General features: G+C 41.0%; 1 protein-coding gene across 22 annotated transcripts in view; it reads left to right on the forward strand.

Moving 5' to 3' along the window:
• itpr1b (inositol 1,4,5-trisphosphate receptor, type 1b) overlaps window positions 1-25000 on the forward strand; it is a 173487-nt gene that overhangs the window by 90063 nt on the left and 58424 nt on the right. For 11 of the 22 annotated variants that reach the window (XM_017710893.2, XM_017710939.2, XM_017710929.2 and 8 more), the window contains 4 exons: window positions 3543-3581; window positions 5959-6006; window positions 7418-7547; window positions 8479-8666. In XM_017710893.2, the coding sequence (XP_017566382.1) occupies window positions 3543-3581; window positions 5959-6006; window positions 7418-7547; window positions 8479-8666 (405 nt within the window). The remainder of the gene's footprint in view (window positions 1-3542; window positions 3582-5958; window positions 6007-7417; window positions 7548-8478; window positions 8667-25000) is intronic. The other 11 variants (XM_017710949.2, XM_037532081.1, XM_017710973.2 and 8 more) reach the window with 3 other exon arrangements.

A 25000-nucleotide genomic window follows, 5' to 3' on the forward strand; every position in this document is an offset into this window, starting at 1 on the left:
GTAATTCTGTAGGTCAGCCCATTTTGTTTTAGATCACTTAAATGCAAAGATGAATCACTAATTAAACAGTGAGGCACAGAACAGCTGTTATGTAAACCAGTGCTAAACCTTGTGTGCTTTTTTCATAAAATGTATTTTCCTGTTAAGATAATGCATAATGATTAAGGTACCATACTAAACCCGTGTGCATTACGACGAGCACATTTTTGATGGAAAGTCTTTCAAAGCAGAGCATCTCTGGCATAATTTTAAAACTTTTAACTTGTGGTGCACATCATGTAGCTTTACTTAGTAGAATTACTATCATAGATGCGAGTAAAGACACTGAAACCATGAGTGTCGTATTTGAATCATAATTTTATAAATATTTTTCCACCTTGCTCAGGATTTTGATCTGTGTTTGCAGCCTTCTTTTATTACTTCCCCCAAACTTTGCATCTGCATCAATTTGTAGTGAAGCCTCGGAAGAAATGAAGTATGAAGTAGCCTGATTTGGTTCGGTCTGTTTTTCTTGTCAACTGATGTGAAGAGTGATAAGTGTAATGTCAGTGGACACAGAGGGACATTCGTTGCTCACACCTTATTAGTATCACACGGTTCTTTTTCCAGCCATAGATGCATTTGCAGAAAGGGAGATTCCTGGCTGGTAGTGATATTAGTCACTGCGCGGCGTCGTGCGTCACGGGTCGTTGTGCCCCCCTTTCTGCAGGTGTGTCTGCAGTCTGCAGCTGAGTGACATTGGAGTTTGCAGAGCAACTGCTTCTCAAAGTGTTCTCGTTCTGTGTGTCCAGAGATGTATGCGCAGAATGGACTGGGCCACACCCGCGCTGTAGGCAGTGCACCAGCCGTCTGGGCCTCCTTCCTTCAGGCTGGCCGAGTCTGTGCTGTGATTTTGAGCTGCGGCCGCATGTGTACGTCAGATATGTCGGATTTTCAGTGTTGTGTTCAGTAGTGTGGACTTTTTTTTTTTAACCCATTTATTTGTTATGTTGTCACGTCTGCTGTGATGAAGGTTCTGATCGTTTGCCTTTAATGCAGTAGTGCATGCTTCTTGCTTTGCTAATACACTCCCCTGCACCTGCATGCTGTGTAACTATGACTGTTTGTTTACGATCTTTTGTTTCTGTTTTCTTTTAATATTTTTTTCTACACATGCTCACTAATCCAAGAATGAATGATAATAATAACAAACACAAGCATACTACATATAATGTGTTTAAGGGGTTAAGAGCAGAAAGACCTTTTTACACTTTTTGCAAACTTGATCTACGTGGACATTTCTGAATGCTTATGTACACAGGTCCTCACATTATTATGCATTTATAAATTTCTATGTATGACTGATAAGGTAGTCCCTGTCAGTTGTCAGGAACATTGGATTGGATTGGACAGCATTGCAAACTAATCAATAGTACTTATAATAAAGCTAACTGTTTAAAAGTTTTGAATCACTGTCCTCAGTAAAACCCATCTTGTTGCAAATACACCTAAATGATGTAATTATGCCAATATGATTCTAAACTTTTAAAAAGCTTCTAACATTGTTTGAAGGAAGCTGTAGGAACAGATCAGTGTTTGATGATGAACAGAGCTGTAGATATAGTACCGCATCGAGAATGAACTTATAATAAAATTAATATCCGATGTGCCTCATCGTGAAAAGCAGAAAATCAGATAGTGTTTTATTGTAATTTTGTGAGCAGAAATGACTATAAATAGTAAAGATGTAGCACATACTGCGTTCACTGTGAAGGCAGCTTTAATGAATGGATAATTGATTAAGTGCACTGAGAAAAAGAAATAATATAGGACTATAGGCTTACCTTTTTAGGTAACGGAAAAAAGCACCAGCAAGCAGAGGAATATGTTTGAAAATATATTTCATTATTAAAAAATATTTAAAGGAAATCAGTAGTAGGTCTTCATGTTATATGACACAGATGACTATGTCAAGCTACTAGCTAACTGGTATGTCTAGATGTTGAGGGCTTGGAGTTTTTTTTTTTCTTTTTTTTTCTCCTTACTGGACAATGTGCCGAAATAGTAATTTGTCAGACACATATTTTCACTGTTTCTGGACCTAGCTAACATCACATAGAGTAACTTGTTTAGAAAGCTGCACTATCTCTGCCATCTCAGTCACATCTTTAACAATGAGCTACCGTTAAACTGCTTGGGTTTCGGAGTAGCAGCATATATTTTACAAACTTTCTCACAAGTATGAACAAACTCTCCTCATATTACAGTTAAACATAAAATCAGTATTACACTGAATAGTCGGTCTTCTTGTGATGTGACATGGCGAATAGCGGAATATTGATTTTGCTGTTCAAATGCTGGCACCCCTAATAAATAGATCATTATTGATACACAATATTGTTTTCTATATCCTTACTTCTTCTTGTTCTCACTATACTTCGTGTTAGGAATAAACCATCAGTTTATGTTTTGGTTTCTAGTGTAATAACATTTCAATTAACAGTGTATATACGTAGGTAATTGCAAACTTTCAGTTGCACATACATATCGCTTTGTCGGAAGAAAATCTCCAAAATGGTAACTTTACAGGAGAAGTAAAAAACCTACTTAACTTATTCTGTAAGTCAATGGAACCAGATTTTTTCCAAGTCATTTTGGGCCGTTTCTTTTGGTCCATTCGTCATGAAATTTACACATAGCGTAAAGGGCAACAGGCATTTTCTAATGATGCCAAAAACTGAAAAACAGAGATACAAGGTTTTTGTCCGACAGCAGCGATATACATACTAGAGACAGGTCAAGTTTTAGCCTCATCTGACAGTAGCACATATCTACTCAGTCCATAGTGCACCATTCTGTATGCCTTAAAGACAAGGTTCATAGGTTTTTCAAAATTTCCCGCTATGTTCTCCTACTCAAAGATGGGAACTAAGTTCAGTTCTTTTCCTCTGGAGTGTTTGTTATGCTCCCTTATATGTCTTGTAAAATAATTAATTGGGCCAGTATTCAGGTTGGAGTTTAGCCTAATCTACTTTCTTTATATAATTTCTGAAAGTTGGGACACACGGCTCCAAGATGATTCTTACCCACACTTACTGATTACACTCAGGACAAGTGAACAGATGGAAAAGTATAGAAATAAGAGCAAACCTTTCCCTTAAGCCCTTCATGTTTATGTGCAGGCTGTGTTTGTTGAGTCTGTGAGATGATCTATATGATAATTCTTTCACTGTGTAAACCACAAGACGTCTTTGGTTCCTAATATAGCCACTCCATGAGGACTCTTAGGACTGAATGCAGCATTAATGCTGTATATTAATGTTAATGTCAAGTCATGTTTGCCTGTGTTTTTATATTCCTCCAGGACTAGTCTGGTGTCATGTGCTCTCTCTGAACAGCACATGACTGACTGTTAACCTAGCCATGACCAGACCAGTCTTCGAACTTTTTATGTACCAAAATATTTTCTTTGTCTTGCATTTATGTACACACCCTCAATGCATAACAGGTTAGAGGTGATTCTATGTGCACTGACTAACTTGCAGCTCTTTTGTCTCCATTAGCTGGTCCCTCCTCCTCCTGAGCCAGAGGGCCTTGCTGAGGTGTGTTCAACACCCATATTCGTGTCTGTGCTTTTTGCACAGGTGCACTGCTGGAATATGGGTCATTGTAGAGAGTAGTCGATCAGTCCTGTAGGTCCCTAACAAGTAGACGCATTTCATTAGTGCTGCAGTCCTCTATCAGAGCCATTCCTGCTTGCACCAACAAGAAACCCAGGCATACACCTCCATATCGTACCCCATCAGAGCCATTCCTGCCCATGCGCTGGGATACAACTTGCATATAAAATGCATACACATATTAATGCATACACATACTCAAACACAGCACACAACACCTCAGAGCTTTTCCACTCTGTGCAAATGATATGTATACAAAAAAAATGGACAGTTTTTAATTCTTGGCTTTGGAAATGCATTTAATATACACATACAGATACACAGCCAGAGAGTCCCATCGTTGGACAGATGTACAAGAATCGAAGATAAGACACAATATATAAGACCCCTATTTTTCTTGTACCAGTGTCTGCACAAGATCTGCACAGGCATGAAATTGAAGCCCGAACCCAATCTGTCAACGTGGCTTTGAGAAAATGCCACGCTGGCATAAACTGCCATTTTACATCTGTAATATACTAACAGTATTTATCGCGTTTTTATGGAATTTGTACCTGACAGACAGCAGCATTCACCCTACTGATCAACTAGTTGTTAGTCTAGTTGTTAGTCTAACTACACTGAAGTTCCACACATTGCTGCTGCAACTGAAGAGATGCTTAATCTACGTTGGGCGAACTTAGCAAGCAAGGAGAAAGATCTGCTAAGAACTTTTTACCTACCACAGCCTTCTTTTCGTCAGCATGCTGGGATTGTGCCTGATGTATCAATAAACATAATTACGGTTTTCATTCAGGGAGACAAACTTCGAAGCTATTGGGAACGTAGCTATAGACTAGAACAATTCTAGAGAGAGCAAAAGAGAGAATATTTGTGACTGTGTGTGTAATTTACGTAGACGTATTTCTTCAAATAAAAAGACCACTTATTAGAAAACAAACCCAGGCCTGAGTTGAGCCTGACGTATTCTGTAAAAAAAAATCTTCCTGAACCTGGTTCAAGCCCCATATTTTGTCATGGCCCAAGTGGACTCGGATTGGAGTAGGATTGACACCTTGAATATCAGCAGTAGTGGATTCCACTCATTTTTCTTAATTGAAGCAAATGCTCAAACTACGCAAACACTACTACCCTACAGAAATAAATACACAAGTTATTTCAGGGTAGATTTCTTATGATTTCTTTTTCCATCCAACATTTTCTGCTGATGTCAGTTTGATACCGGTACGTTGTATCAGATTGGCGCCATCTCCAACATGAACAGTTCGGTTCTTCCTCAATGGATCTACTCTTTGTTAGTAATGGTGCCATGACCTGTTTCTGTTCTCTTGGCCCAGCTCACACGTCCATCCATGCCCTCTTTTTTGGAGTAGTATTCACATTCTTGTCCTCATTTTGGGGTGTGGTTATGGGTGGGAGGATGGTGTGTTTTGTTTGTGTGTGTTTTTGATTGTGTGTGTGCGTGTGCACAAGTGTGTGTGTCTGGGTGTTTTTCCATGGCAGATGGGGGCATAGGCTGTGCTCTGTGTCACTAGTGCACAGACTCTATTATGTAATCTGGATAAAGCGTTTTTTTTTTTTTTTTCCTTTTAGTTTTTCCTTTTTTTTCTCTCTTCCCTCACTCCTGGCTGGCTTATTTCACCCTGGCAGCCTCGGCCACTCTTATGTAATTAACATGGTTTTGCTCTGCCCTACGCCACTCCACAGAGACCAGAAAGCTCAGAGCCAGTCCACTCCTCTAAAATGACACCACACACATACAGGACACTGATCAGTCAGTTTTTTTTGTGTAGTGATGCGTCTAAATAAGTATCCCTTGAATTTTGACTGCGCTTCCAAGGGTTTGGTTTCTGGACAGATATTTTTTAAGCCCTAAGTTTTAGCTTTTGTCTTGAAAACCAGACCTCGGGCACAGATGGAGGATTTTTTTTTTTTGGCGGTACACCCTTCATCCCATTTTTACCAGGGTTATGTGATGTTGTTAGATGAACCACTGCTTGTTTTGTCTTACACAGCCATGCACGGTTATGTTTCACTTGAACCAGCTCCCTCCCATCTCCCACACACACATACAGACTCACACACACACACCTCATGTCCTTCATTTAACTGCATGATGTAATCTGTCCCATTTTTCCTGCATGTCATGAAAATGACTAATGTGCACCGAATTAATCCCTCCTTTCTTTTTTGTTCTCCTGGATACTTTTTTTTTCTCCCAATCCCCCTCCTCCTCCTCCTCCTCCTCTTGCCTCCTTCCTCCTCCTTTCGGCTTCCTGCTAACTCGCCTTGCTCTCAGGATCTTGATCCCAACCAGCCCCAGAAGCAACTGGAGGATCAGAAGCGGGTAGGTAGCTTCACGGCCCGATCCCATGACCTGAGAGTGTGGCCCCTGCTCCAGCAGCATGCCCCCATTTGCACACCTGCACAGGCTGCTACCTCTACTAATTGCCTTTTCATGATTGCTTCCATTAGGGGATTGCCCACTGTACAGTGTGTGTTCTTGTGTGAAAATTTTATATGAATCTTGTATGAATATGTTTAGTTTTTTTTTAATGGAATCTAAATGCTTTGAGCTTATATAAGGACCTGAAAATGATAATACAAAGACGTGAATACAATATAACGAATACAGTTGTGCAAAGACGTGCATACAGTATAGTACACAGTGTGAGAAGTTTCCGAGAAAACTACGGCTGCTCATGTAGGACTCAATGTAGTGACTTTTCACTGCCTTAAATTTCCAGGCTTGTCGCACCCTAAAGCTTATTATTTAGGAACTACATGGAATACAATGCAAAAAGACAGATGTATCCTTAAGTCATTGACGTGGGTAATAAAACTTTGTATCTGTTGTCAGTTCATGGTCATTTAAAAGGTTAGCCACTAATTTGAGAATAGGCCCAGTTTTCAGAAAGCACCATTAAGATCATTTCAAATTAACTTTGAAATCTCTCTTCCGCAGTTATTATAACATTATTTCTAAAAAAATTGAGACGCTGTGCAATATTTAAATAAAAATAGAATGCAATATTGTGCAAATCATTTAAACCCTAAATTTAATTGAAAATGCTACAAACACAACATAAGAAATGTTAAAACTCAGAATTATATTGGTTTAAAAAAGAATTGTGCTGGTTTTGAATTTGATGGCAGCAACAGGTTTGAAAAAAGTTGGGAGAGAGGCTAAGGCTGGAGTTGTGCAATGCTAAAAACAACTGGCAACAGGTCATGATTGGTTATAAAAAGAACGTCCCAGAGTGGCTGATATTGCCCAACTTTACCAGCCTTTTGTTGCTCCTCTCCCAACTTTTTAAAAAAGTATTGCTGGCATTAAATTCAAATTGAGTATAGATTTTTCAAAAACAGTAAAATTTCTCAATTTCAACATTTGATCTGTTTCAGACAGTTGAATTTCAATTGATTCCAGGGTTTAAATGTATTGCACATCACTGCATGTCTTCATTAATATTTTACACAGCATCCCAACAAGAAACAAGATTGTAAAATCTTTGTTCTTTGTCATTTGGACGAGTCCCTTTCCCACAGCAATAGTGAGAGATGTCCCTTTAGGTGTCACCTGTTAAGTGACTTGCTTATTTTTTGGGTTTTTTTTTTTTTTTTTTTGCTTTATCGTGTGTGCTTTGATTATTTGTTCAGAAAGGGATGTGGGCAGGTTCATCATATCTCAGATGAGTCTGAGAGATGGTGTCATGCATTTACCCATCTTTGACTCCACCCCCCTTTCCCGTTACCAGGGTGAGGCTTTGAGGCAGATCCTACTCAACCGTTACTATGGCAACTTCAAGCCCGGGGGGCGAAGAGACAGCCTGACCAGCTTTAGCAATGGACCCCTGGGTCCCGGGGGACAGAGCAAACCTCCCGCAGGTGTGTGTTTATTTATAGTGCACCGTTAACATAGATGTATGTTTATTTATTTATTATAGAAGCAATACATAAAAACATTTTTGCATGAATATACAAGGTAATGTATACATCATGTATTTATAGTTAGTAGCAGAAGCTATTTTGCAGCCCTGGGGCTGGTAAAGTGTATTACAGACAGATTCAGTGTTATGTTAGTTTCCCACACGTACATAAATCAACTACCCTTTCCAAGCACAGGCACATACCTTGTAGACTGGTTTAGGCCAAGGCAACCAGTGTGCCCTAGACAATGAAGGCCAGTCACTAATACAAATCTCATAGGACTACTCATCCTTCCTTCGGTTCATCCTTACTTCTTTCTCACTGTCCCTCTCTCACTGTCTGTACTTTCATCTACCTTCATCCTTCTAGTCCTGTCCATTTGTCCTGTCATTAAATCTCATCTCTTCACCTTGTGTCTGTCCATCTGTTTGTCCTTCTATTTCTCTTCATCCCTGCCCTTGTCACCCTTGGTTATGTGCTGCATTTACTATGTAGTCAGCGCCAGCTCTGCTGTTGCCAGGCAACGGGAACAGGGTGCCCACGCTTCCTGTGGGAATAGCCTGCGGACACACCTACTGAAGGAAGTGTGCATGTGTGTCCAAATGTGTGTATGTATATGAAAAAGTGAAAAAAATAAGCAAAATATTATAAAATGGTGCAGTAAAATGTAGTTTTTATGTCTGTAATGTCACTAAAGTCATTCAAGTTCTTATGTTCAGTATATCTAAGTAATAGCAACGCTGAGTCATAAGACCCTTCCTTCCTTCCTTCCTGCGTACCTTCCTGCCTTCCTTCCTTCACTTGGCCTTGTGTATCTCTTTGTCTGATTAAAAAATTGGAACATGTCTGTGGTTCTAATCAAGCCTATCTGTCCTGCTTTCAATCTCAGCAGCAGCTGGAGGTTCAGGGGCCACCCGTGGGGAGATGAGTTTGGCTGAAGTGCAGTGCCACCTGGATAGAGAAGGTGCATCTGACCTCGTCATTGACCTTATCATGAATGCCACCAGCGACCGCATCTTCCAGGAGAGCATCTTGCTGGCCATTGCTTTGCTTGAGGGAGGAAACACAGTCATACAGGTGGGAGCCAAGAACCATGCTATTCCATTCTGTGGTGCTGATTTCTATTGTTTACTTATTCTGCCTTTATATTGCTGGGTGGAAGTCACAGCACTTAGGAACAGTCTTTTACGGACCCATATCATGGAAAAACAAATTTCCCTCTCCTTTTTTTTTTTTTTTAAATAAAGTTTGTGTTAGTATGTAAACTTCACAGTCCATATATGGAAACCACACTGCAAAAACAGTTTTGCCATTTTAAATTAATTGGTACTGTGATATGAGAACTAACTCATTTACATATTTAATTATTTTACATATTACCTATTAAGCTTACAGTAATTAGGCTTCACCCATTATATGAGGGGTACATATGGCGGATGTGCACTAACTCAGAGAGGCACTAAGAGGGTTTCAGTTCAGTAAACTGGATCAGAATGATTGGATAGAATTGGATAGACATCATGTGATTGATCATGAGTTATTAGGTTGTGTTCTGGAGCAGCAGGATGGTGAAGGAAGACCGAAGGGGTCAAGAGGAGAGGGCTGAACAGCAGGGAATCGGAGTCCGTCTTGGTTGGCCAGGCCTATGGCAAGAGAGTGAGAATGGGCAGGATAGTGGAGAAGTGAAGCCCAGAGCCACCCTGTTCATATTTCACCTTTTCGCATTTTGTCTACCAATGCATTCTTTCATTGCCAGATGTTAATAATATTGTTTGACAAGCTTTACAGAACATTGGTCAAATTTTCTTCAGTCTAAAAAAACTCTGTTAAGTAGCAAAACTCCAGCCTTAATTCATTACGGTGAACATACCCAAACTTGCAAGAATTTGTGGCCATAGCATGGATTGGTCAGTTCCCATCCATGTCAACATGAGTTGAATCATGTTTGTTTGAGCAGGGAATCACCAAAACTGTGCTGGACTCTGGCTCTCCAGAGTTGGACAGCCTTGGTTTACAGAGTGGAATATATAGAAAGCAACATGTACATAGAGATAAAAAGGCAGAATTAAACAGATGGATTAATATGTTAAGAGCAGGAGAGGTGTATTAATTGTCTTCTGGGATCACTCCAGCAGCTCCTCACGTCACTGTCTGCACCCCCCCCCCCCCCCACCCCCTGTGTTGCTGTGGCAACCCGGCAATCCGCTAACCTCACAGCAAGGTTGGGGGGCGGTGGAAGGAGAGAGTGATTGTAGAGCAATTACATTTCATTGCTCGACAAGGTTTATTGTTTTTGTATGCATTGTTTTGTGTGTCTGTAGTGTTATGTGTGTGCTTTAGCCTGTGTGCGCTTGCACAAACAGATCCTGTTGCGTAATGGGCTTGTTATTTGCATAGCCATTCTACCTGATGCTCCCCCGACTTCCAGCAGGCTCTCACACAAAGCTGCTCACATGAGTGCCTGTTACATAAGCCAGACCTGGCAGAGAGAACACACACACGCAACAGTGCACCTACGCCAAGCACACACACGCTCAAACTGGGTCGCTGCTCACTGCCGGAACCAGGGCAGAGAGAGAGAGAGAGAGAGAGAGAGAGAGAGAGTAGGAGACACATGGAAAGACAGGCTCAATGAAGAAAGGGGGAGAAAAAATTACTGAATTAAATTGATTACTTGATTAAACTTGATTACATGGCTTAAAATGGACTTTCTTGATGAATCATAATCATTAGTTGTCAGTTTTTCTTTAATGAAAGTACATATCTCCTTTATGTTAAGAAACAGTTCGATTGACTCACCCACCATATACTTTTTCTTAACATTGTGTGTTACCGGTAAATTAGAGGCACTTTTTTAAAACCTATCAACATGTGCAGTTCCAGCCTGAAGCCCAGCTGCCTGTGCGCTGTTGCTAAAACTCTGACTACCGCATTTTTTGTTCATATGTCATATTAAGTTAAATGGCAAGAGCTTCCACTGATGGCTCTGTTGATAAAACCAAAGTCATAACCAGCTGCTGCCACTGCAAGTTTGTTTATCTGTCTTAAATAAGCAAACAAAAGCACTGATGCCAGTAATGTCAGTAAAGTTAGCACTGGAAGACGCCTTCCGCAGACTTGCCGGACAGTGCCCATGGGAGAGCTATACATGAATCAGTGAGCTCCACCATCCACCCCCCCCTCCCCAAAACAAGACTTAGGCCCAATCCCATTTATTCTTTTTACCCCTACCTCTTGTTTTCGAGTGTCACCCTAAGCCCTTGGAACTCAGTTACAACAGCAGTTACATTCTGGCGCTTCAGCCGTCTGAACTGCTGAATTATTTAAGGTGGAACATGAAAGTTAGCTAGCTATCTAACAAGACATTAGCATGCGATTAGCGATTTTTTTTTTGTGCTTCTTATGAAGAAAATGACCAATACATTGACCAATGTAATGACCAATAATACATTGATGGTTATAGTTGTCGTAATTTTTTTAACGGAGAGATTTGTGGGATTCTTTGGTTTCTTGTTCAGCTGTCTTGCCGTTTTATCTTTTTTTTTTCTCATAACACACAGTTTGGAGTTTGAAAAACCTTCATTTGGAGGGCCATGTAGCCCCAACACTTCGCCCTACCCCTCTATCTCAACAAAAATTGGGACACCCTACCCCTAGACTTGAATGCGCAAAACAGAGGGCTAAGAGCTGAGTGGTAGGGGTGAGGGGTGAAATGGACTGGGCCTTAATGTAGTATTATGACAGGGTGAGGGTTGTAGTTGTAGAGTGGGAACATGCAGCCACTGTTGCTCTTCCTGGATGCCTTTCATCACATGTTTACATGAAAAAAATAGTGTTATTGAATTCCTGAAAGTACTAAATATATCCTAATGAAGCTTATTTTGTCCACTCATTGTTATTGTTCTGTTAAGTCTATTTTATATTTTAGTCTTTTTTAAAAGCTTTGATTTCTTCGTTATTCATGAACAAAATCATCCAATTATATTTAAATTATCTAGTAATTATAATAATTACTAATATTATTGATAATGAGAGTGGTGAATGGCAAACTGGTATGTCATTTTCTCTTTTGGGGTTCCAGACTGTGAGCTACGTTTTTTTTTTCTTTCCTTCGTCGAATGCGAGTCTAGGTTGAGGTTTTTTTTGCCCTGAAGAAATTCCCTGCCATGCAGAGGTGGTTTGGAGGCCTCTTGCACTTGAACACCATCTGACATGATTGCACAGTCATCTCTGGGGTTTGTTAAGGACGGATGTCAAAAGCCACATGAGAGAGTGTGCGCGTGTTTGTGTGCGCGAGTGGGGGGGTGGGGATGGGGGAGGGGGGGGGCGTGAGGTGTTTCTCTCTCTCTAGGGTTAAGAGGGGAATTACAGCTCTACTTGTTGTAAGAGGATTTCTGCTCTCTTTTTGCTCTGTTTGTGCTTTTTCAGTGAACTCTCTCTCTCTCTCTCTCTCTCTCTCTCTCTCTCTCTCTCTCTCTCTCTTCCTCTCTTTGCTCAGCCGCTTACTCTCCGTTCTCTTTCTTTCTCCTGGTTCTCTCTCTTTTGCTCTCATTCTCCTTTTCCGCTTCTTCTTGTCCTGTCTTTCTCCTCATTCTCTTTCATAGACCTCAAGATTGTCGTAATTGGCATTTGAATAATTTTGAGTATTTATTTTCATTGTAAGCAGCATTTAAATGCCTAAAGTCATCAAATTGGCTGATTAGCTGTCCTGCTTTGTACCTGTTCATATTTAGCGGCTCCCAACTCAGGACAGAAAGAGCTCAAATAAACAAACATAACTCACTGCTGCCCTATTAAACTGTTAATGACAAGCTTCAAATAAATAATCATTACTCACCGCTGCCCTCTGAGACCCTGCTTATGCCCTGCGTTAAGGTGTTTTGTGTCTGGATCATATCTGGATAGACTTTGGTCTGATTCTATTCACACCTTTCACCATAACCCCAGCGTGACCAGATTACATTTGATTTTGTTCCGAAAAACACGTCAACACACATGTCATTTCCATTTAACTTTGCGATACAAGTGGGCCTGTTTGGCTAGGAACCTCTCATTGGCCTAGAATGGATGAAGACTCGATTTTCCAGGGCTAATTTCAGTTTGGTGAATCTGCATATCCTTCATCTTTTGTTTCATGGTTTATTCTACCATCTGGTAGTTTGAGTGATATGATTGTAATGCGTTTATAAGGCGTCCTGAGGGTGTTTACACCTGGCTTTTCATGTGGTCCATTTCAAATGAAATCTGAACATGATTGGCTTGGCCAGTGCCATCTAAAGAAGTTATCAAACAACAAAGCAACAATAATTACTCACTGCAGCCGGCTAAAGGTGTTAACCAGCATCAAAAAAAATAAACATTACTCACTGCAGCCTGCTAAAGGTGTTAACTGGTATCGAAAAAAATAAACATTACTCACTACAGCTCACTAAACGTGTTATCTGGCTTTGAAAATGTTAACAAGCGTCAAATAAATGGTACTCACCGCTGCCCTCTAAAAATGTTAACCAACGTCAAATAAACAAACGGTACTCACCCGCCGCCCTCTAAAAATGTTAACAATTAGATCAAAAAAATGTTTTATGCGTTTATTTATTTACATGTTTTCAAACCAAGTAATGAAAGCACGCCTATTCACGTACATTTTTATTTGACCTAAACATATTCTAAAGTAATTGTTAGCTCACATCATTAGCTCCAAATTAGCTCATAATTTTAGTATATTTAAATAATAGTGTTGAAGTGATTGTGTAATAATTGACAGGCCTACTCTTTTATTCTCCGTCTTCTTTTTCTATAACATTCCCTCCGTCTTTCACGCTCTCTCTTGCTCTCTTTCTCTCCCTCCCTATCATCCACTGTCTCTCACAGTCACCCTGTCACTGACCAATGTGTGTTGTGGGTTGGTCTGACAATGACCATAATGTACCTTAAATTCACATCACACACAGACACGTTACACACACACACACACACACACACACACACACACACACACACACACACTCTCTCAACTATTACATCATTCTCAAGGCACCCACTGGGCTTGAGTCAAGGTCTGGGCTTTTTTGTCCATTAGTTTCCATGGTGATACTGGTGTGCCTTACTGTCCCCAAGGTGCATGCATGTGAAGCTTCAGTTATCTTTCGCTATAGTGGTTGACCAGTTGCTGCATCTTTCATGCTTTGGTATTTCGGGTCTTCTAAGTCCATGGCCTGATTTACCATAAACCCCCTAACAGGCCGTCTTTGTTGCAGGTGCCTGTATGTGACACTGGGTGAATCTAAATGATATCAGTGGATGCATCACATTGCTGCGTGTTGCGTAAGAAGAGGCCTGCTGCCCTGCTTCTTTGACAGAGGAGCTTTTTGTTTCAGTGCCGCGAAATCAGGACAAAAACATGCTCGCTCATTTCTTCCAGTGCTTGGCTTGTTTGTTTGTGTGTGTTTGTTTTCGAGGTAATCCAAGGTGGTAGCCGGGCCAACAGAGACTACTGCCATGGAGGGAGAGGGAGGGGTAAGATGGAGAGAGTGAGAGAGAGAGAAAAAAAGGAATAGGGGATGGAGAAACCAGGAGAGAATCATCGAATGAGGAGCAGAGCAGCGAGGCGCGCGTATGCGTGTCAACAGTGAGCAGAAAAATATTGTAACGAATCCAAACAGAAGTGGGCCAGGTCACAACCCCTGGTACCTCCGCCTCGTTCCACCAACCCGCCTGTGTGTATCTGTGACTGCGTGCGTGTTGGATTACACCAGCAATCTTAACATGCTGGTGTTTTTCACCTACGCCCTAGCTGGACTCACTAACCTCACCAATTAGGGACTTTCCTATGCAGAAGCGTTATGCAATATAGACATACAGTATACTTAAACACAGAGAGAGAGGATTGTGTTTTTGTCGGTCACTCTCTTTTTGAAACTGGCATGGCTGGTCAGTGCCCATTAGTGAAAAGGCTAAAAGCAGAAGCAGTGCTTGTACTAAGCCCTACTGGCTAGACTCTGCCAGCCAAACACGCTGTGTCACTTTCAGTTGAAAATGCTAAAAGTGCATTGACACCCGTTCACTCTTAATTTTGTAATGGAGAGATGATACTGAAACCCTGTTATGAAATGAAAGAGCAGATTTGCTTATAGTTTTGCCTGAAGCATCTGTAACTCTGCAGGTGTCACGGTGGAAAAAGGCTGTTGATTAGCTGCTGCTGCAGGCTCACAAACTTTCCGCCAGATAGCCTGTGGCAAATGCACGCAGAGATATGTTTTATGGTGCATACTTGTTTATCTCTGTAAAGGGAACCTGTGAGACCACATCTGCTTTTTGTTGGTAACACTTTACCATAAAACCTGGCTTTGGTAACTGAAACAGAAATTTTTAAACATGGACAAACTTTAATGGCTCACTATTTAATACGAGCAGATTGTTTTTTTTTTTTGTTTGTTTTACCTGTTTGAGGAGCTGTATTCTGCAGCTTTATATTTGCTTAATTAAACTACTGAGAGAAATTGCTTACATTGGTAGGGCTTCACCTGAAGTGGATTTGCGGGTTAGCTTGTTGTCTTGTTTTCTCACTGGAAAGTGAGTTGTTTTCACCTGCCCACACGGATGTTTCCGATGACGTCCATTTTAAGAGTGTCTAAAAAGGTCTTTGTACTTTTAGAACTCTGGCCAGCTGTATTTCATTAAAACAGGGTTTACATTAGGGTTGTTACAATATCCAAAGTTTGGTTGTCAGTACTAGTATCAGTGAAATTTGACAGCTCTTGATACCAATTCGATGCCATAGCAGAAATACCACTGAGCACTAATTTATTTAGAACTATATTAAAGCCAACAGCAACTAGCCACTCAATTGCTTAACCAGTAAGTTTGGACAGAGTTGTTGACCAACATAGTAATACTGGAAGTTGTTTTTACAGTCTATGTAAACAGAACCCAAACCTGGTTTGGATTTGGTTGGTACATGTGTGACGTCAAATGCGTGACATACAAACTTGAACCGCCATAATTGGAAAAGATGTCTTTTTTGCTTGGAATGTTTTGGTTTTTTTTTTAAGGTATGTTAGTGCTGGTTCAGGGGCATGGCTGAGGTCCAAAAATGTAAAAAAAAAAATAAAAAATTGAATTAAATCACACTAACTTGATTGTTTAATGATATTGAAATTAATTATTACTGCTCTAACCTAATGTTGTCAGAATATGTAGTTACAAATCAGTAGATTTGGTTTCTGTGCTAATGTCATGGATCTGATGACTGTCACGACGAACAGCAGTTTGTTTGTGTTTTATGTGAAACACAGGTGACATAGGTAGTGGATAGTGGAAGTGCTGGACAGAGGGGCTTGTGTAATGCGCTGTGGTTAATGTAATAGTAGCTTCAGGTCAAAGGCTGACCTAGGTAAGGTTTCCTGTGCTTGTAATTAAAAGGTCCCACCCATTCTAGTAGGCTGCCTACCCCCTGTGGTTGCCATTTTTTGTGTGCCAAAGACCTAACATGCACTTAGTCAGACAGGAATTTGGGACCAATTCAACCACTGCCATAGGAAAAACAGAAGGTACATTTTTGGCACCAAAATGTCAACTTTTGACATCCCTGATCTGAGATAAAGGTAAATTGTCAGGAGATCTAGAGTTTGAATCCTGATGATGCTGGGAATCCAAAGAGAGCATAATTGGCTGTGCTTAATTGAATGTAGTGCTGGGCAAACATTTATTCATAAAAATGAAATTAAACATTTTTAAAGGTTGGTACATATCTGGCTTATCTCTAGACGTACTGTGCATCATGAAAATGTATTGTGATAGTTACTTCCTACTCCTCATTCATTTTAAGAATACAGAAGAAGTAGTGTGTTAGACAGTTGAAGTGCCCTTGGAATCTACAGTAGAATCTAGCTGGCTGTGAAATATGATGCTGTTATTGGCCAAAAGCCCAAATCTGTGGGCCAGATATTCATGACCACTGAAAGAAAGAGATCAGACAGGATGTGCTCAGCAGTGACTAATATTAGCAAGCAAAAAAGGAGAAAGGAAAAATATGAGAGAGAAATAAAGAAAGAGAGGGGGCAGGAGAAGCAAAGATGTGATAAAGCTGGAGCTCTGGATGACCCATGACGGAAGCATCCGCCCACTCTTTCCTGGCAGCTACAGAGAGTGGGCTGCGAAGACCAAGGTTTGTACGGTCGTGAAAATCCTGGAAAAGTCATGGAATACAGAAGTTTGGGTTTCTAGGCCTGAAAAATGTCATGGAAATTAATAAGTGCTGGAAAATCATGGACTTTTCCTCCCTGTGGTTCATCATCTCGTTGCATGTAAAGTGCTGAATAGTGTAGATTGCAAAAAGACGCGAGACGAATGTATCTGCACGTGGAGTAGCTTTACTAACATGTTTTTAGTATGAATCCCAGCTCGCTGAGGTGCAGCATTCAGGATGTGCATGTTGTGGATGATGTTCTGATATTCAAACACTGGAGAAGATAAAATAACAAGCCAAATGTAAGAGTAAACACACACTTGTGCTGCTTCTCACACCAAGACCTGCGTGACCTAGCTTCTACCACTGTGAGTCAAGCTAGGTTTGTATATGCATTGCAAGTATGTCATAAATGACGCAACTGCAACACCTCAGATCGCGGCATGTGGTCATACTTGGCACTCATCGTGCTTTTGGCCCTTCATTCAAAATGAATGAATGAATTTATCAAGAGATTAGCTGAGCAATACCTCTACAGGCATTTGCATGATACCTTTATCATACCATATCTTAGAGAAAACTGCAGCAACAGAAGTGCTACTATAAACGCTGACCCGTTTGCTTCAGCTTCCCACACCAAATGCAGTGTTGCTGTCCACATAGTCATAATGTGCACACATGTGTCTGTGTAAAGCGTTGATATAAGACGCTTAACCGCTCTTAACAAGCAAAACCAATGGACCAATGTTTGTGCATGAGAATATGGGATGACAGAGGAGTCAGAAAAAAATATATCTGCTCTATAATTATGGAACATTAACGTAATGCAAAATGACACTTCTCTGAGGTAGGATTATTTAACCTGGTGCAGAAATCCATATATAGGTCAGATTTCAATGTCACTCGCAATCATTCCATTTAAACAGCATTTTTACCTACTAGCAGTCGTGAGCTGGAGGTTAGGGAACCAGCCCTGTTACCGGAAAGTTGCCGGTTTGATCCCCATGGCTGACAGTCCAACACTGAAGTGCCCTTGAGCAAGACACCTAACCCCCAGTTGCTCCCCGGGTGCTGTGGATAGGGCTGCCCACTGCTCCGGGCAAGTGTGCTCACTGCCCCCTAGTGTGCATGTATGTGGGTGTTTCACTGCACGGATGGGTTAAATGCAGAGGTCTAATTTCACAGTGTGAAAACGCAATGACAAATGGTTCTAAATTCTATAATATTTAGATAACATGGTTCCTCTCAAAACAGCTGTCTGCATGTTAAATTAGTGCTGGTTGGTTACTGATAAAATTCAATATCATGGTAGTTTCAAGCATGTTACAGTATTTTGCTCAGTTGAATTTGAAGTTTAACACGGATAAACTTAATGAACCCATGCATCCTAAGTTTCCTTTTTTATGGATTTTAAGCAAATGTTTAATGTCAGATATATTACTAAATATTTTACTAAAACAAAAAATGGTATGTCAATATCACAGCATGCTGGCATAAATGATATATCACCCAACACTAATTGGAATGGAAATTTTGTTTTATGTGCTAGAAAAGTCATGGAAAAGTCATGTAATTCCACTGTTTAAAAAGTAGTGTACAAACCCTGAAACACAGCCCTCTCTCTCTTCTCTGACCATGACATCTGCACAGTTTCTCTTATGTCAAAATAAAGGATTATAAAAGGGATAAAAATGATCTCCCAGTGTAGCTCTCATAAGACACTACACAACTGCACTTAGAATAATCTCAAGCCAAGCACTCTACACCACTCCCCAGTGCGCTAGATTCAGACAGGTATATTTTACGCGGCATGAATACAAAGACAGATTGATTACAAGCCAAACATAAGTAGGCAAATCACTTAATAAGGAAATATCATCTTCCTGCTATTGGTGGGTTTATTTGCTTTACTTTCTCCCCAGGGCAGTGAAGGATAGTGTTTAGCCATTGTCTAAAATTTGTGTAAAAGCCAAAGTCCAGTATCCCAAGGGCACTAGAGAGCATGTACACATGAGAAGAGATAGAAGTTTAGATAGTGCTGGGTGGATCACTTTCTAAAGAACTCAGAAACCCTAAACAGAATTTATGTAATACGTGTCACAACAAAACCTCCCACTAATCTCTACCGTTGCATTCTTTCACACAGTTTAAGGAGTAGCTTGATAGATAGACTAAGATAGTAACATTTCATGACTTTGACACATTCATTTTTTTTATGCTCTTTCCCAGTTAAATGTTTTATTTATTTATTTGTCTGGAGTGGGGGAGGGTGATGTGGGGGTATGGGGCTTAAATTTGGAAGTTGTTCTCCACCCACTTGCCTGTCTGCTTGAGACACGCCCGCAGGCTCGGAGGTTCCTAAGAAAAGTATAAATAGAGTAGAATTGTATGACAGGGCAGCTGGGAAGTCTCCTGTGTGCATTTGTTAGTCAGGGGAATCAGAAGGGTTGAACCACAAGAAGCCAAGAGTGTACAGCTCTCAAGCACACTGCTACCAGCGTTGTGGCCAGGGCCTTGTTGTGGACATTTGTGCTGTGCTTGGTTCTCTTTTGAGGTCATCTCGGGTTCTCCATCAGTCGTTTCTGAGTTTTCTAAATTTCTTTATCAGTCAACATCAGCAGGTTCAAGAAATGTGCAGCCAGAGAGAAGAGTCAATAACGTTCAGCTCCGATGCTTGCAGCGTCATCTCAGCATTGTCTGTCTGCCACCATTAAGTCATTTTCAGCTTTGTGTCACTATGGCAGGCATAAACGTGGTGAGGAGGGTTCCTCCTCTGACTCGCTGTGGCCGTGGAGTTGTGTTTCACAGAGGTTTCAGGTCACTGGCCGCACCTGTTGCCTGCCACCCTTGCACACGCATTCCATTAAACATTAGCTCCTGACCTACATAACTTCTACAGAAACAGACTGGCACTGGCCTGTGCCCATATGTGTGATGGTCAGATAAAAGCAAACCATACACACACCCCCACACGAACACAGATACATGGACACACTCTTTTGGACTTTGAAATAGTCAAATTTGTCCTTGAAGATCGCCCATATACTCACTCATAAAGCATGTTGTACGCCTGTGTGTAGGTTATGTAATAAACAAGTACTTTCCCTTATGAGGCCCTGCTGGTTATTACACACTTTAACGCCCCTCTCCACCCCCCCATCACATAATGAAGGGGAACAGGTGTGAATGCTGCGATCCAACTGGCATGAGCGACAGAGAGGGAGGGAGGGGAAGAGAGATGGAGTTATCAGAGACGAAGGCTCCTGTACAGTGCTGGCTTCACCTCTAATACCTTCTGCTATCTGCAGTTCTGGATTTTGCCAGTGTAAAGTTCATTGGTGTAAAATGCATGCTTTGATATTGTTGCCAGTGCTCATAAGGGATGATCTGGTGTCTCTCTCTCTCTCTCTCTCTCTCTCTCTCTCTCTCTCTCTCTCTCTCTCTCTCTCTCTCTCTCTCTCTCTCTCTCTCTCTCTCTCTCTCTCTCTGTGTGTCTCTCTCTCTGACTTGGCATCTGATAAACACCTCTAGGTAGCCTCTCCAGTACCAGCACTGCTTAGAGTGCAGGAGGACGTTCACACGACTACCACGTGCCATCCAATGCTGCGTGATTGGATTGGATATGTATTGTGCTGTGGTCCTAAGCCGCTTTGGGCTCCACCTCAAACATATTTTGTATGTGAATAAGATGATTAATTCACTTTTATAGTAGTTTATAATTTAGTTAAAAGACATAAATAATAAGTACATACAAATAGGTTGTGCTTCAGTTTAAGATATCTTAAAAGGGAAAAACAAGCAACTTGTAGGGCTCAGCGGTTGCCCGAGTGGCCATAAGCAGCTGTTTATGCTCCAGGCTAGAAGCTAATAACTCGCTGCAACCACAAACTAAACCACATCTGTGAAAGTGAAACTAACTCTAGTGCACAACTAACATTCTTCATACATATCTTAACAACAGCTAGTAAAGATATTCACTTCATTCACTCACACAACAGCAGATGATAAACTAATGAATGAACTACACACTGGGATGCAATGCCTCCTTTTATTCAAATAACAATATTAAAGAGCAAAAACCCTTTCTTATTAGAGCAAGTTTGTCTTGTGTTGGATTGTATAAAAGCACTTTATAATACACTGAAGTATTCCCATCACTTTTTTTTTGCTAGTCAGAGAAACACAGAAAGAAACAAATTATTTGGGCAGTAATGACAATAAAGCTTCAGCTTGGAGCTCTGAGCATTAAAAATGTTCAAATAAACTATGATTAATTAGCCTGCTTATTAATGCATCCACACAAGAGAAAGCGAACTGGTTCTGTTTAAAGTTTTAGTAGTCATCCATCAGTTTCAGACTTGATGTGAAGGATGGTATTAAAATGCATGTGTATGTTTTCAAAACTTGATCGGCAGTCAGTAAAAACTCCTTAAAGGCCTTAAACACGCACAGGCTTGTAAATACCTGTAAATGTTGCCCGTCGTGTGGTGAACACGCACAAGTTTAAGAAGCGCCGTTTTTTTTTTAATAAAACATTTTGAATAAAGTGACTCAGGCTGTTCCATGGTATAAGATAAACCTAGTAGATATACTCTGTGGGTGTGTGTGGTCCTCAGCTGGTTCAGTAGAGCTTCAGAATGTGTGTGCGTGTGTGCTGGAGAGGCATTTTGTGTGTTCTGACGTTAATCTGAATATTAGCATGCTCTCCGGCTGTGTTGTGATGACAGATTTCTTATTCCGGCTGTAGTTACAGTGTGAAGGACACGCCGCATACCCACCCACGCTACCAGCGTCCCTTGTTGCAGCTCGGCGAGCAGGTTCCCGTGGTTACAGGGCTCACGGAGCGGCGGCTGCTAGTTCGGTGCCGCCGTGAGCCAGGCAGGCGAGCCGAGTGCTTATAAATAGATCTTATGCAACATCCCCTTGTTGATGCCAGGAGCCAGGATATGAGAGAGAGAGTGTGAGAGCGCAAGTACATCATAGAGGCAGAGAGAGTCAGGGTGGGGTGAGTGCATCAGAGAGAGAGAGTAAGACAGTGGGGAGAGAAGAGAAGGCAGTTGCGACTTGACCTGGTTTTCTGTATATATGGGCAGTTGTTTAAGGACAACACCCACACCAACATATCCATGCTGGTGTACTTCCGGTGGGATACAGGTGCCAGAAATCTTTCACTTAAATCTGCTGATATGGCTAATGAATATTTTGGCCAGTTCGCTTGACCTGGTTAGCATAATGCTAAAACTAGCCTCCTTATGGCTTTCAATCTGCCTTATTGTTGGCATTTTTAGCATTGCTAGCAATAGTAGCCCTACCAAGACTTCCCCATATGGACGCTGGGGTTAAAACAGTTTGAAGGTTAGGTCCTATGATACCGCCCATAGGATTAGACACAGACAGATGATGGACAGCTCCGCAGACAGGTGGAGACAAGCAGGGGATTCTGGGAAATGAGCTAAAGCTTTTCCTGGAATCTAAGAAGACCTATAAGATGATGTGTTTTCGAGCGCATGCTCCTTTTCCTCATATAGGATGAGTAACAGTGATATGCATGGTACGTGGTAAGGGCAACTTCAGCTCATAAGTAGCGCTACCCTTAACTTCTAGACATGCTGTAAGCGTAAACCATCCTCCTGACTCTCCACGGTGTCAAGCAGGATTTTAATGGGGTTACTTGTATTGTGATATGCTTAATAAATGCATGTACACATTCACATCCTGTCCTGGTGAACATAAGCAGCAGTTGTGGTCATAACTAACTGCAGAGTATGCAGCTGTGTCTGTCCCAGGGAGGATGTGAGATACTCGGGAAGTGGCACCATTTGAACGTGTGGTCAAGATCTGACCATGAGTTTACACACACTACACACTTTAAAACGAAACCTTCCTCACAGGGCCGGGCAATCTGGCAATATTTAGATGACAATTTTTAGCGGTATCATTATTTACGGCACAGTGCCCCACAGTTTGCTTTTCTGAGCATAGCGTGGATATCGTCAGTACTTCTGCAGCAGTGACTGACTGCATATTTCATTTTCAGAATTCTGAATTATCCCAGTTTAATTTGGTACAAAACATTGAGTAGAAATCATTTGTACTCATAATTTTTTATAGTATTGACTAACTGTGCATCGTGCAAATTTTCTTGAACTATCATCATATTATATTTTTGCCAAATTGCCCACCCCTAGTTCCTAAATCATTCTTAGATTGAAGGTACAATTCTACAAAAGGTACAAAAACAGGTCATTAGCATAGAATTTTTTGTCAAGGTTCTAAGCTTCAAAAAGGTTGTTCACACTGACACATCTTACAAAATGTGTTCTTTAAATAACTGTCAAAAGATTCTGTAGTAAACCAAAAGAGGTTCTATGACATCATGCCAATGAACGTTTTTATGAGTATGCTGTGTATGTGCTAATAATGGGCCTTTCTGTTTTAAAGGGTGGGAAAGTTAGCATGCTTGAGGTTCTACGTTGTTACATCCCTTTAAAGCCCTCATAAAACATCCTGTGAGGACACACGTTTGCACTTTCTACTAATGATAATTAATAATATTAAGACATGCAAAAAGGAACTGAGGAATTTGTACTTGAAATAGTTGCAATGAGGTTTCAAGAGGTTTTACAATTGACACTTGTGGCCTGTACTGCTGAAGAAGATAAAAAGTGGGAAGGTAACACTGCAGGATGGAGGCTGAGAAGTAATTCAGTGTGATGTGGTGTAAATATGCTTTTTTTTATCACACCTATATTTTAGGACGTACTCAGCATCCTCAGACCACAGCGTCGAGTTTTAGACACCAGACAAAATGGATTGTTGCTTCGAGCTAACGGCTTCAGGTGCCAAGAAAAACACTCTCATGCCTCAGCTCTCATACAGTTGTACCTTAGGACAACTTCCCCCTCAACTTGGTTGTAGCTTCCTCCCATCTCCACCCCATCACCACAAACTACAATGTCACATGAAGCTATTATGAACTAGTGCTTGGAGGAGAACAATAACTGTTAATTCTGTTGTGCCTCCTAACAGACACCCATCTTGGCTAGTATTAGTGAGTGGTGGGGGAGAAGGAGTAGCATCCTGCCCACCTAGAGAGAGTGAGGCCTACAGTTATGCTCTTCTGAACTCCCAGCTATGGATGACTTTGGCATTTTCTGGGACCAACATCGCAGTCTCTCATTGATAGGGCAATGCTTTAGACCAGGGGTATTAAATTAAAAGTCATTAAGGTCCAGTTAGAGAAAATTTCCTCACGCAAATGTCCGGAACATCATGATGTCTAACTTGCATCATGATTCGGTGCCGTATACTGTAAACTGAAGTAGCCTAGTAGGTATACCAACATATTTTGTAGTCCACACCTGAATGCAAATCAACTAAAGTACAATTCAGTCATATTTCAACATTTTATTGTCAGTTTTCTCTTTTCAGAGCACACCATGTGATGTAACTTCCCTCTGACTGCTGTTTCTCGCCTTGTCCCTCCCCTGTCTGTGCATCACTCACTCAAGTGTCAGTGCTCATCGTTATGCACAGATCTGATTGGCTGAGTAGCGTCATGTGTGATATTTACACCGCGTGTGATTGGTCTGTGAGTCTCCTGGGCCGCTAAAGCTACCGTAAAGGCAAGAAAAGTTACACAGATTAAAAAAGGACAACCCCGAAAAAATTAAATATTTATCCATAGTTTATCAGTTTTAGGTCCAGCTCCACATAGGACATCGTCTGGGTCCGGACGCTGGCTGCGGTCTACCTATTAGTAACCTCTGCTTTAGACTGTTTGACCACTCTGTGAGGCGGCGCCGTAAGATTGACTTTTTGTTTATGCATACTTGAATATGTTTAACATTGAATACTTTTTCTCTATTAGGCATGTTCTTGGATCCATAGTTTGACGCATTATATTTATCATCACTTACAGCTTCTCTGTATTTTTTCTCCTCTGTGTGCAGTGATGATTCTCCAGTAGGTACTGCAGTTAAAACGCCTGACTTCCAGGGTCCGTTTGTCTTTTTTTCTGACTCATGTCTGAGTAGATATGGCAAGTAGTTCTGTTTGAAATCTAAGGTGAAGAGCGATTTCCAGTTTGACCATTTTAGCTGGGTATGTCAGTTCAGACTCACAGTAGTAGATCAAGTAAAGTAAATTAACCATCAGAATCAGGGGTGTCAAACTCAAGCACTGAAGGGACCATATTAAAATTCTCAACAAATCTGTGGAGAAA

The sequence above is a fragment of the Pygocentrus nattereri genome, chromosome 21 (assembly GCF_015220715.1).
Source record: "Pygocentrus nattereri isolate fPygNat1 chromosome 21, fPygNat1.pri, whole genome shotgun sequence".
NCBI classification, from domain to species: domain Eukaryota; kingdom Metazoa; phylum Chordata; class Actinopteri; order Characiformes; family Serrasalmidae; genus Pygocentrus; species Pygocentrus nattereri.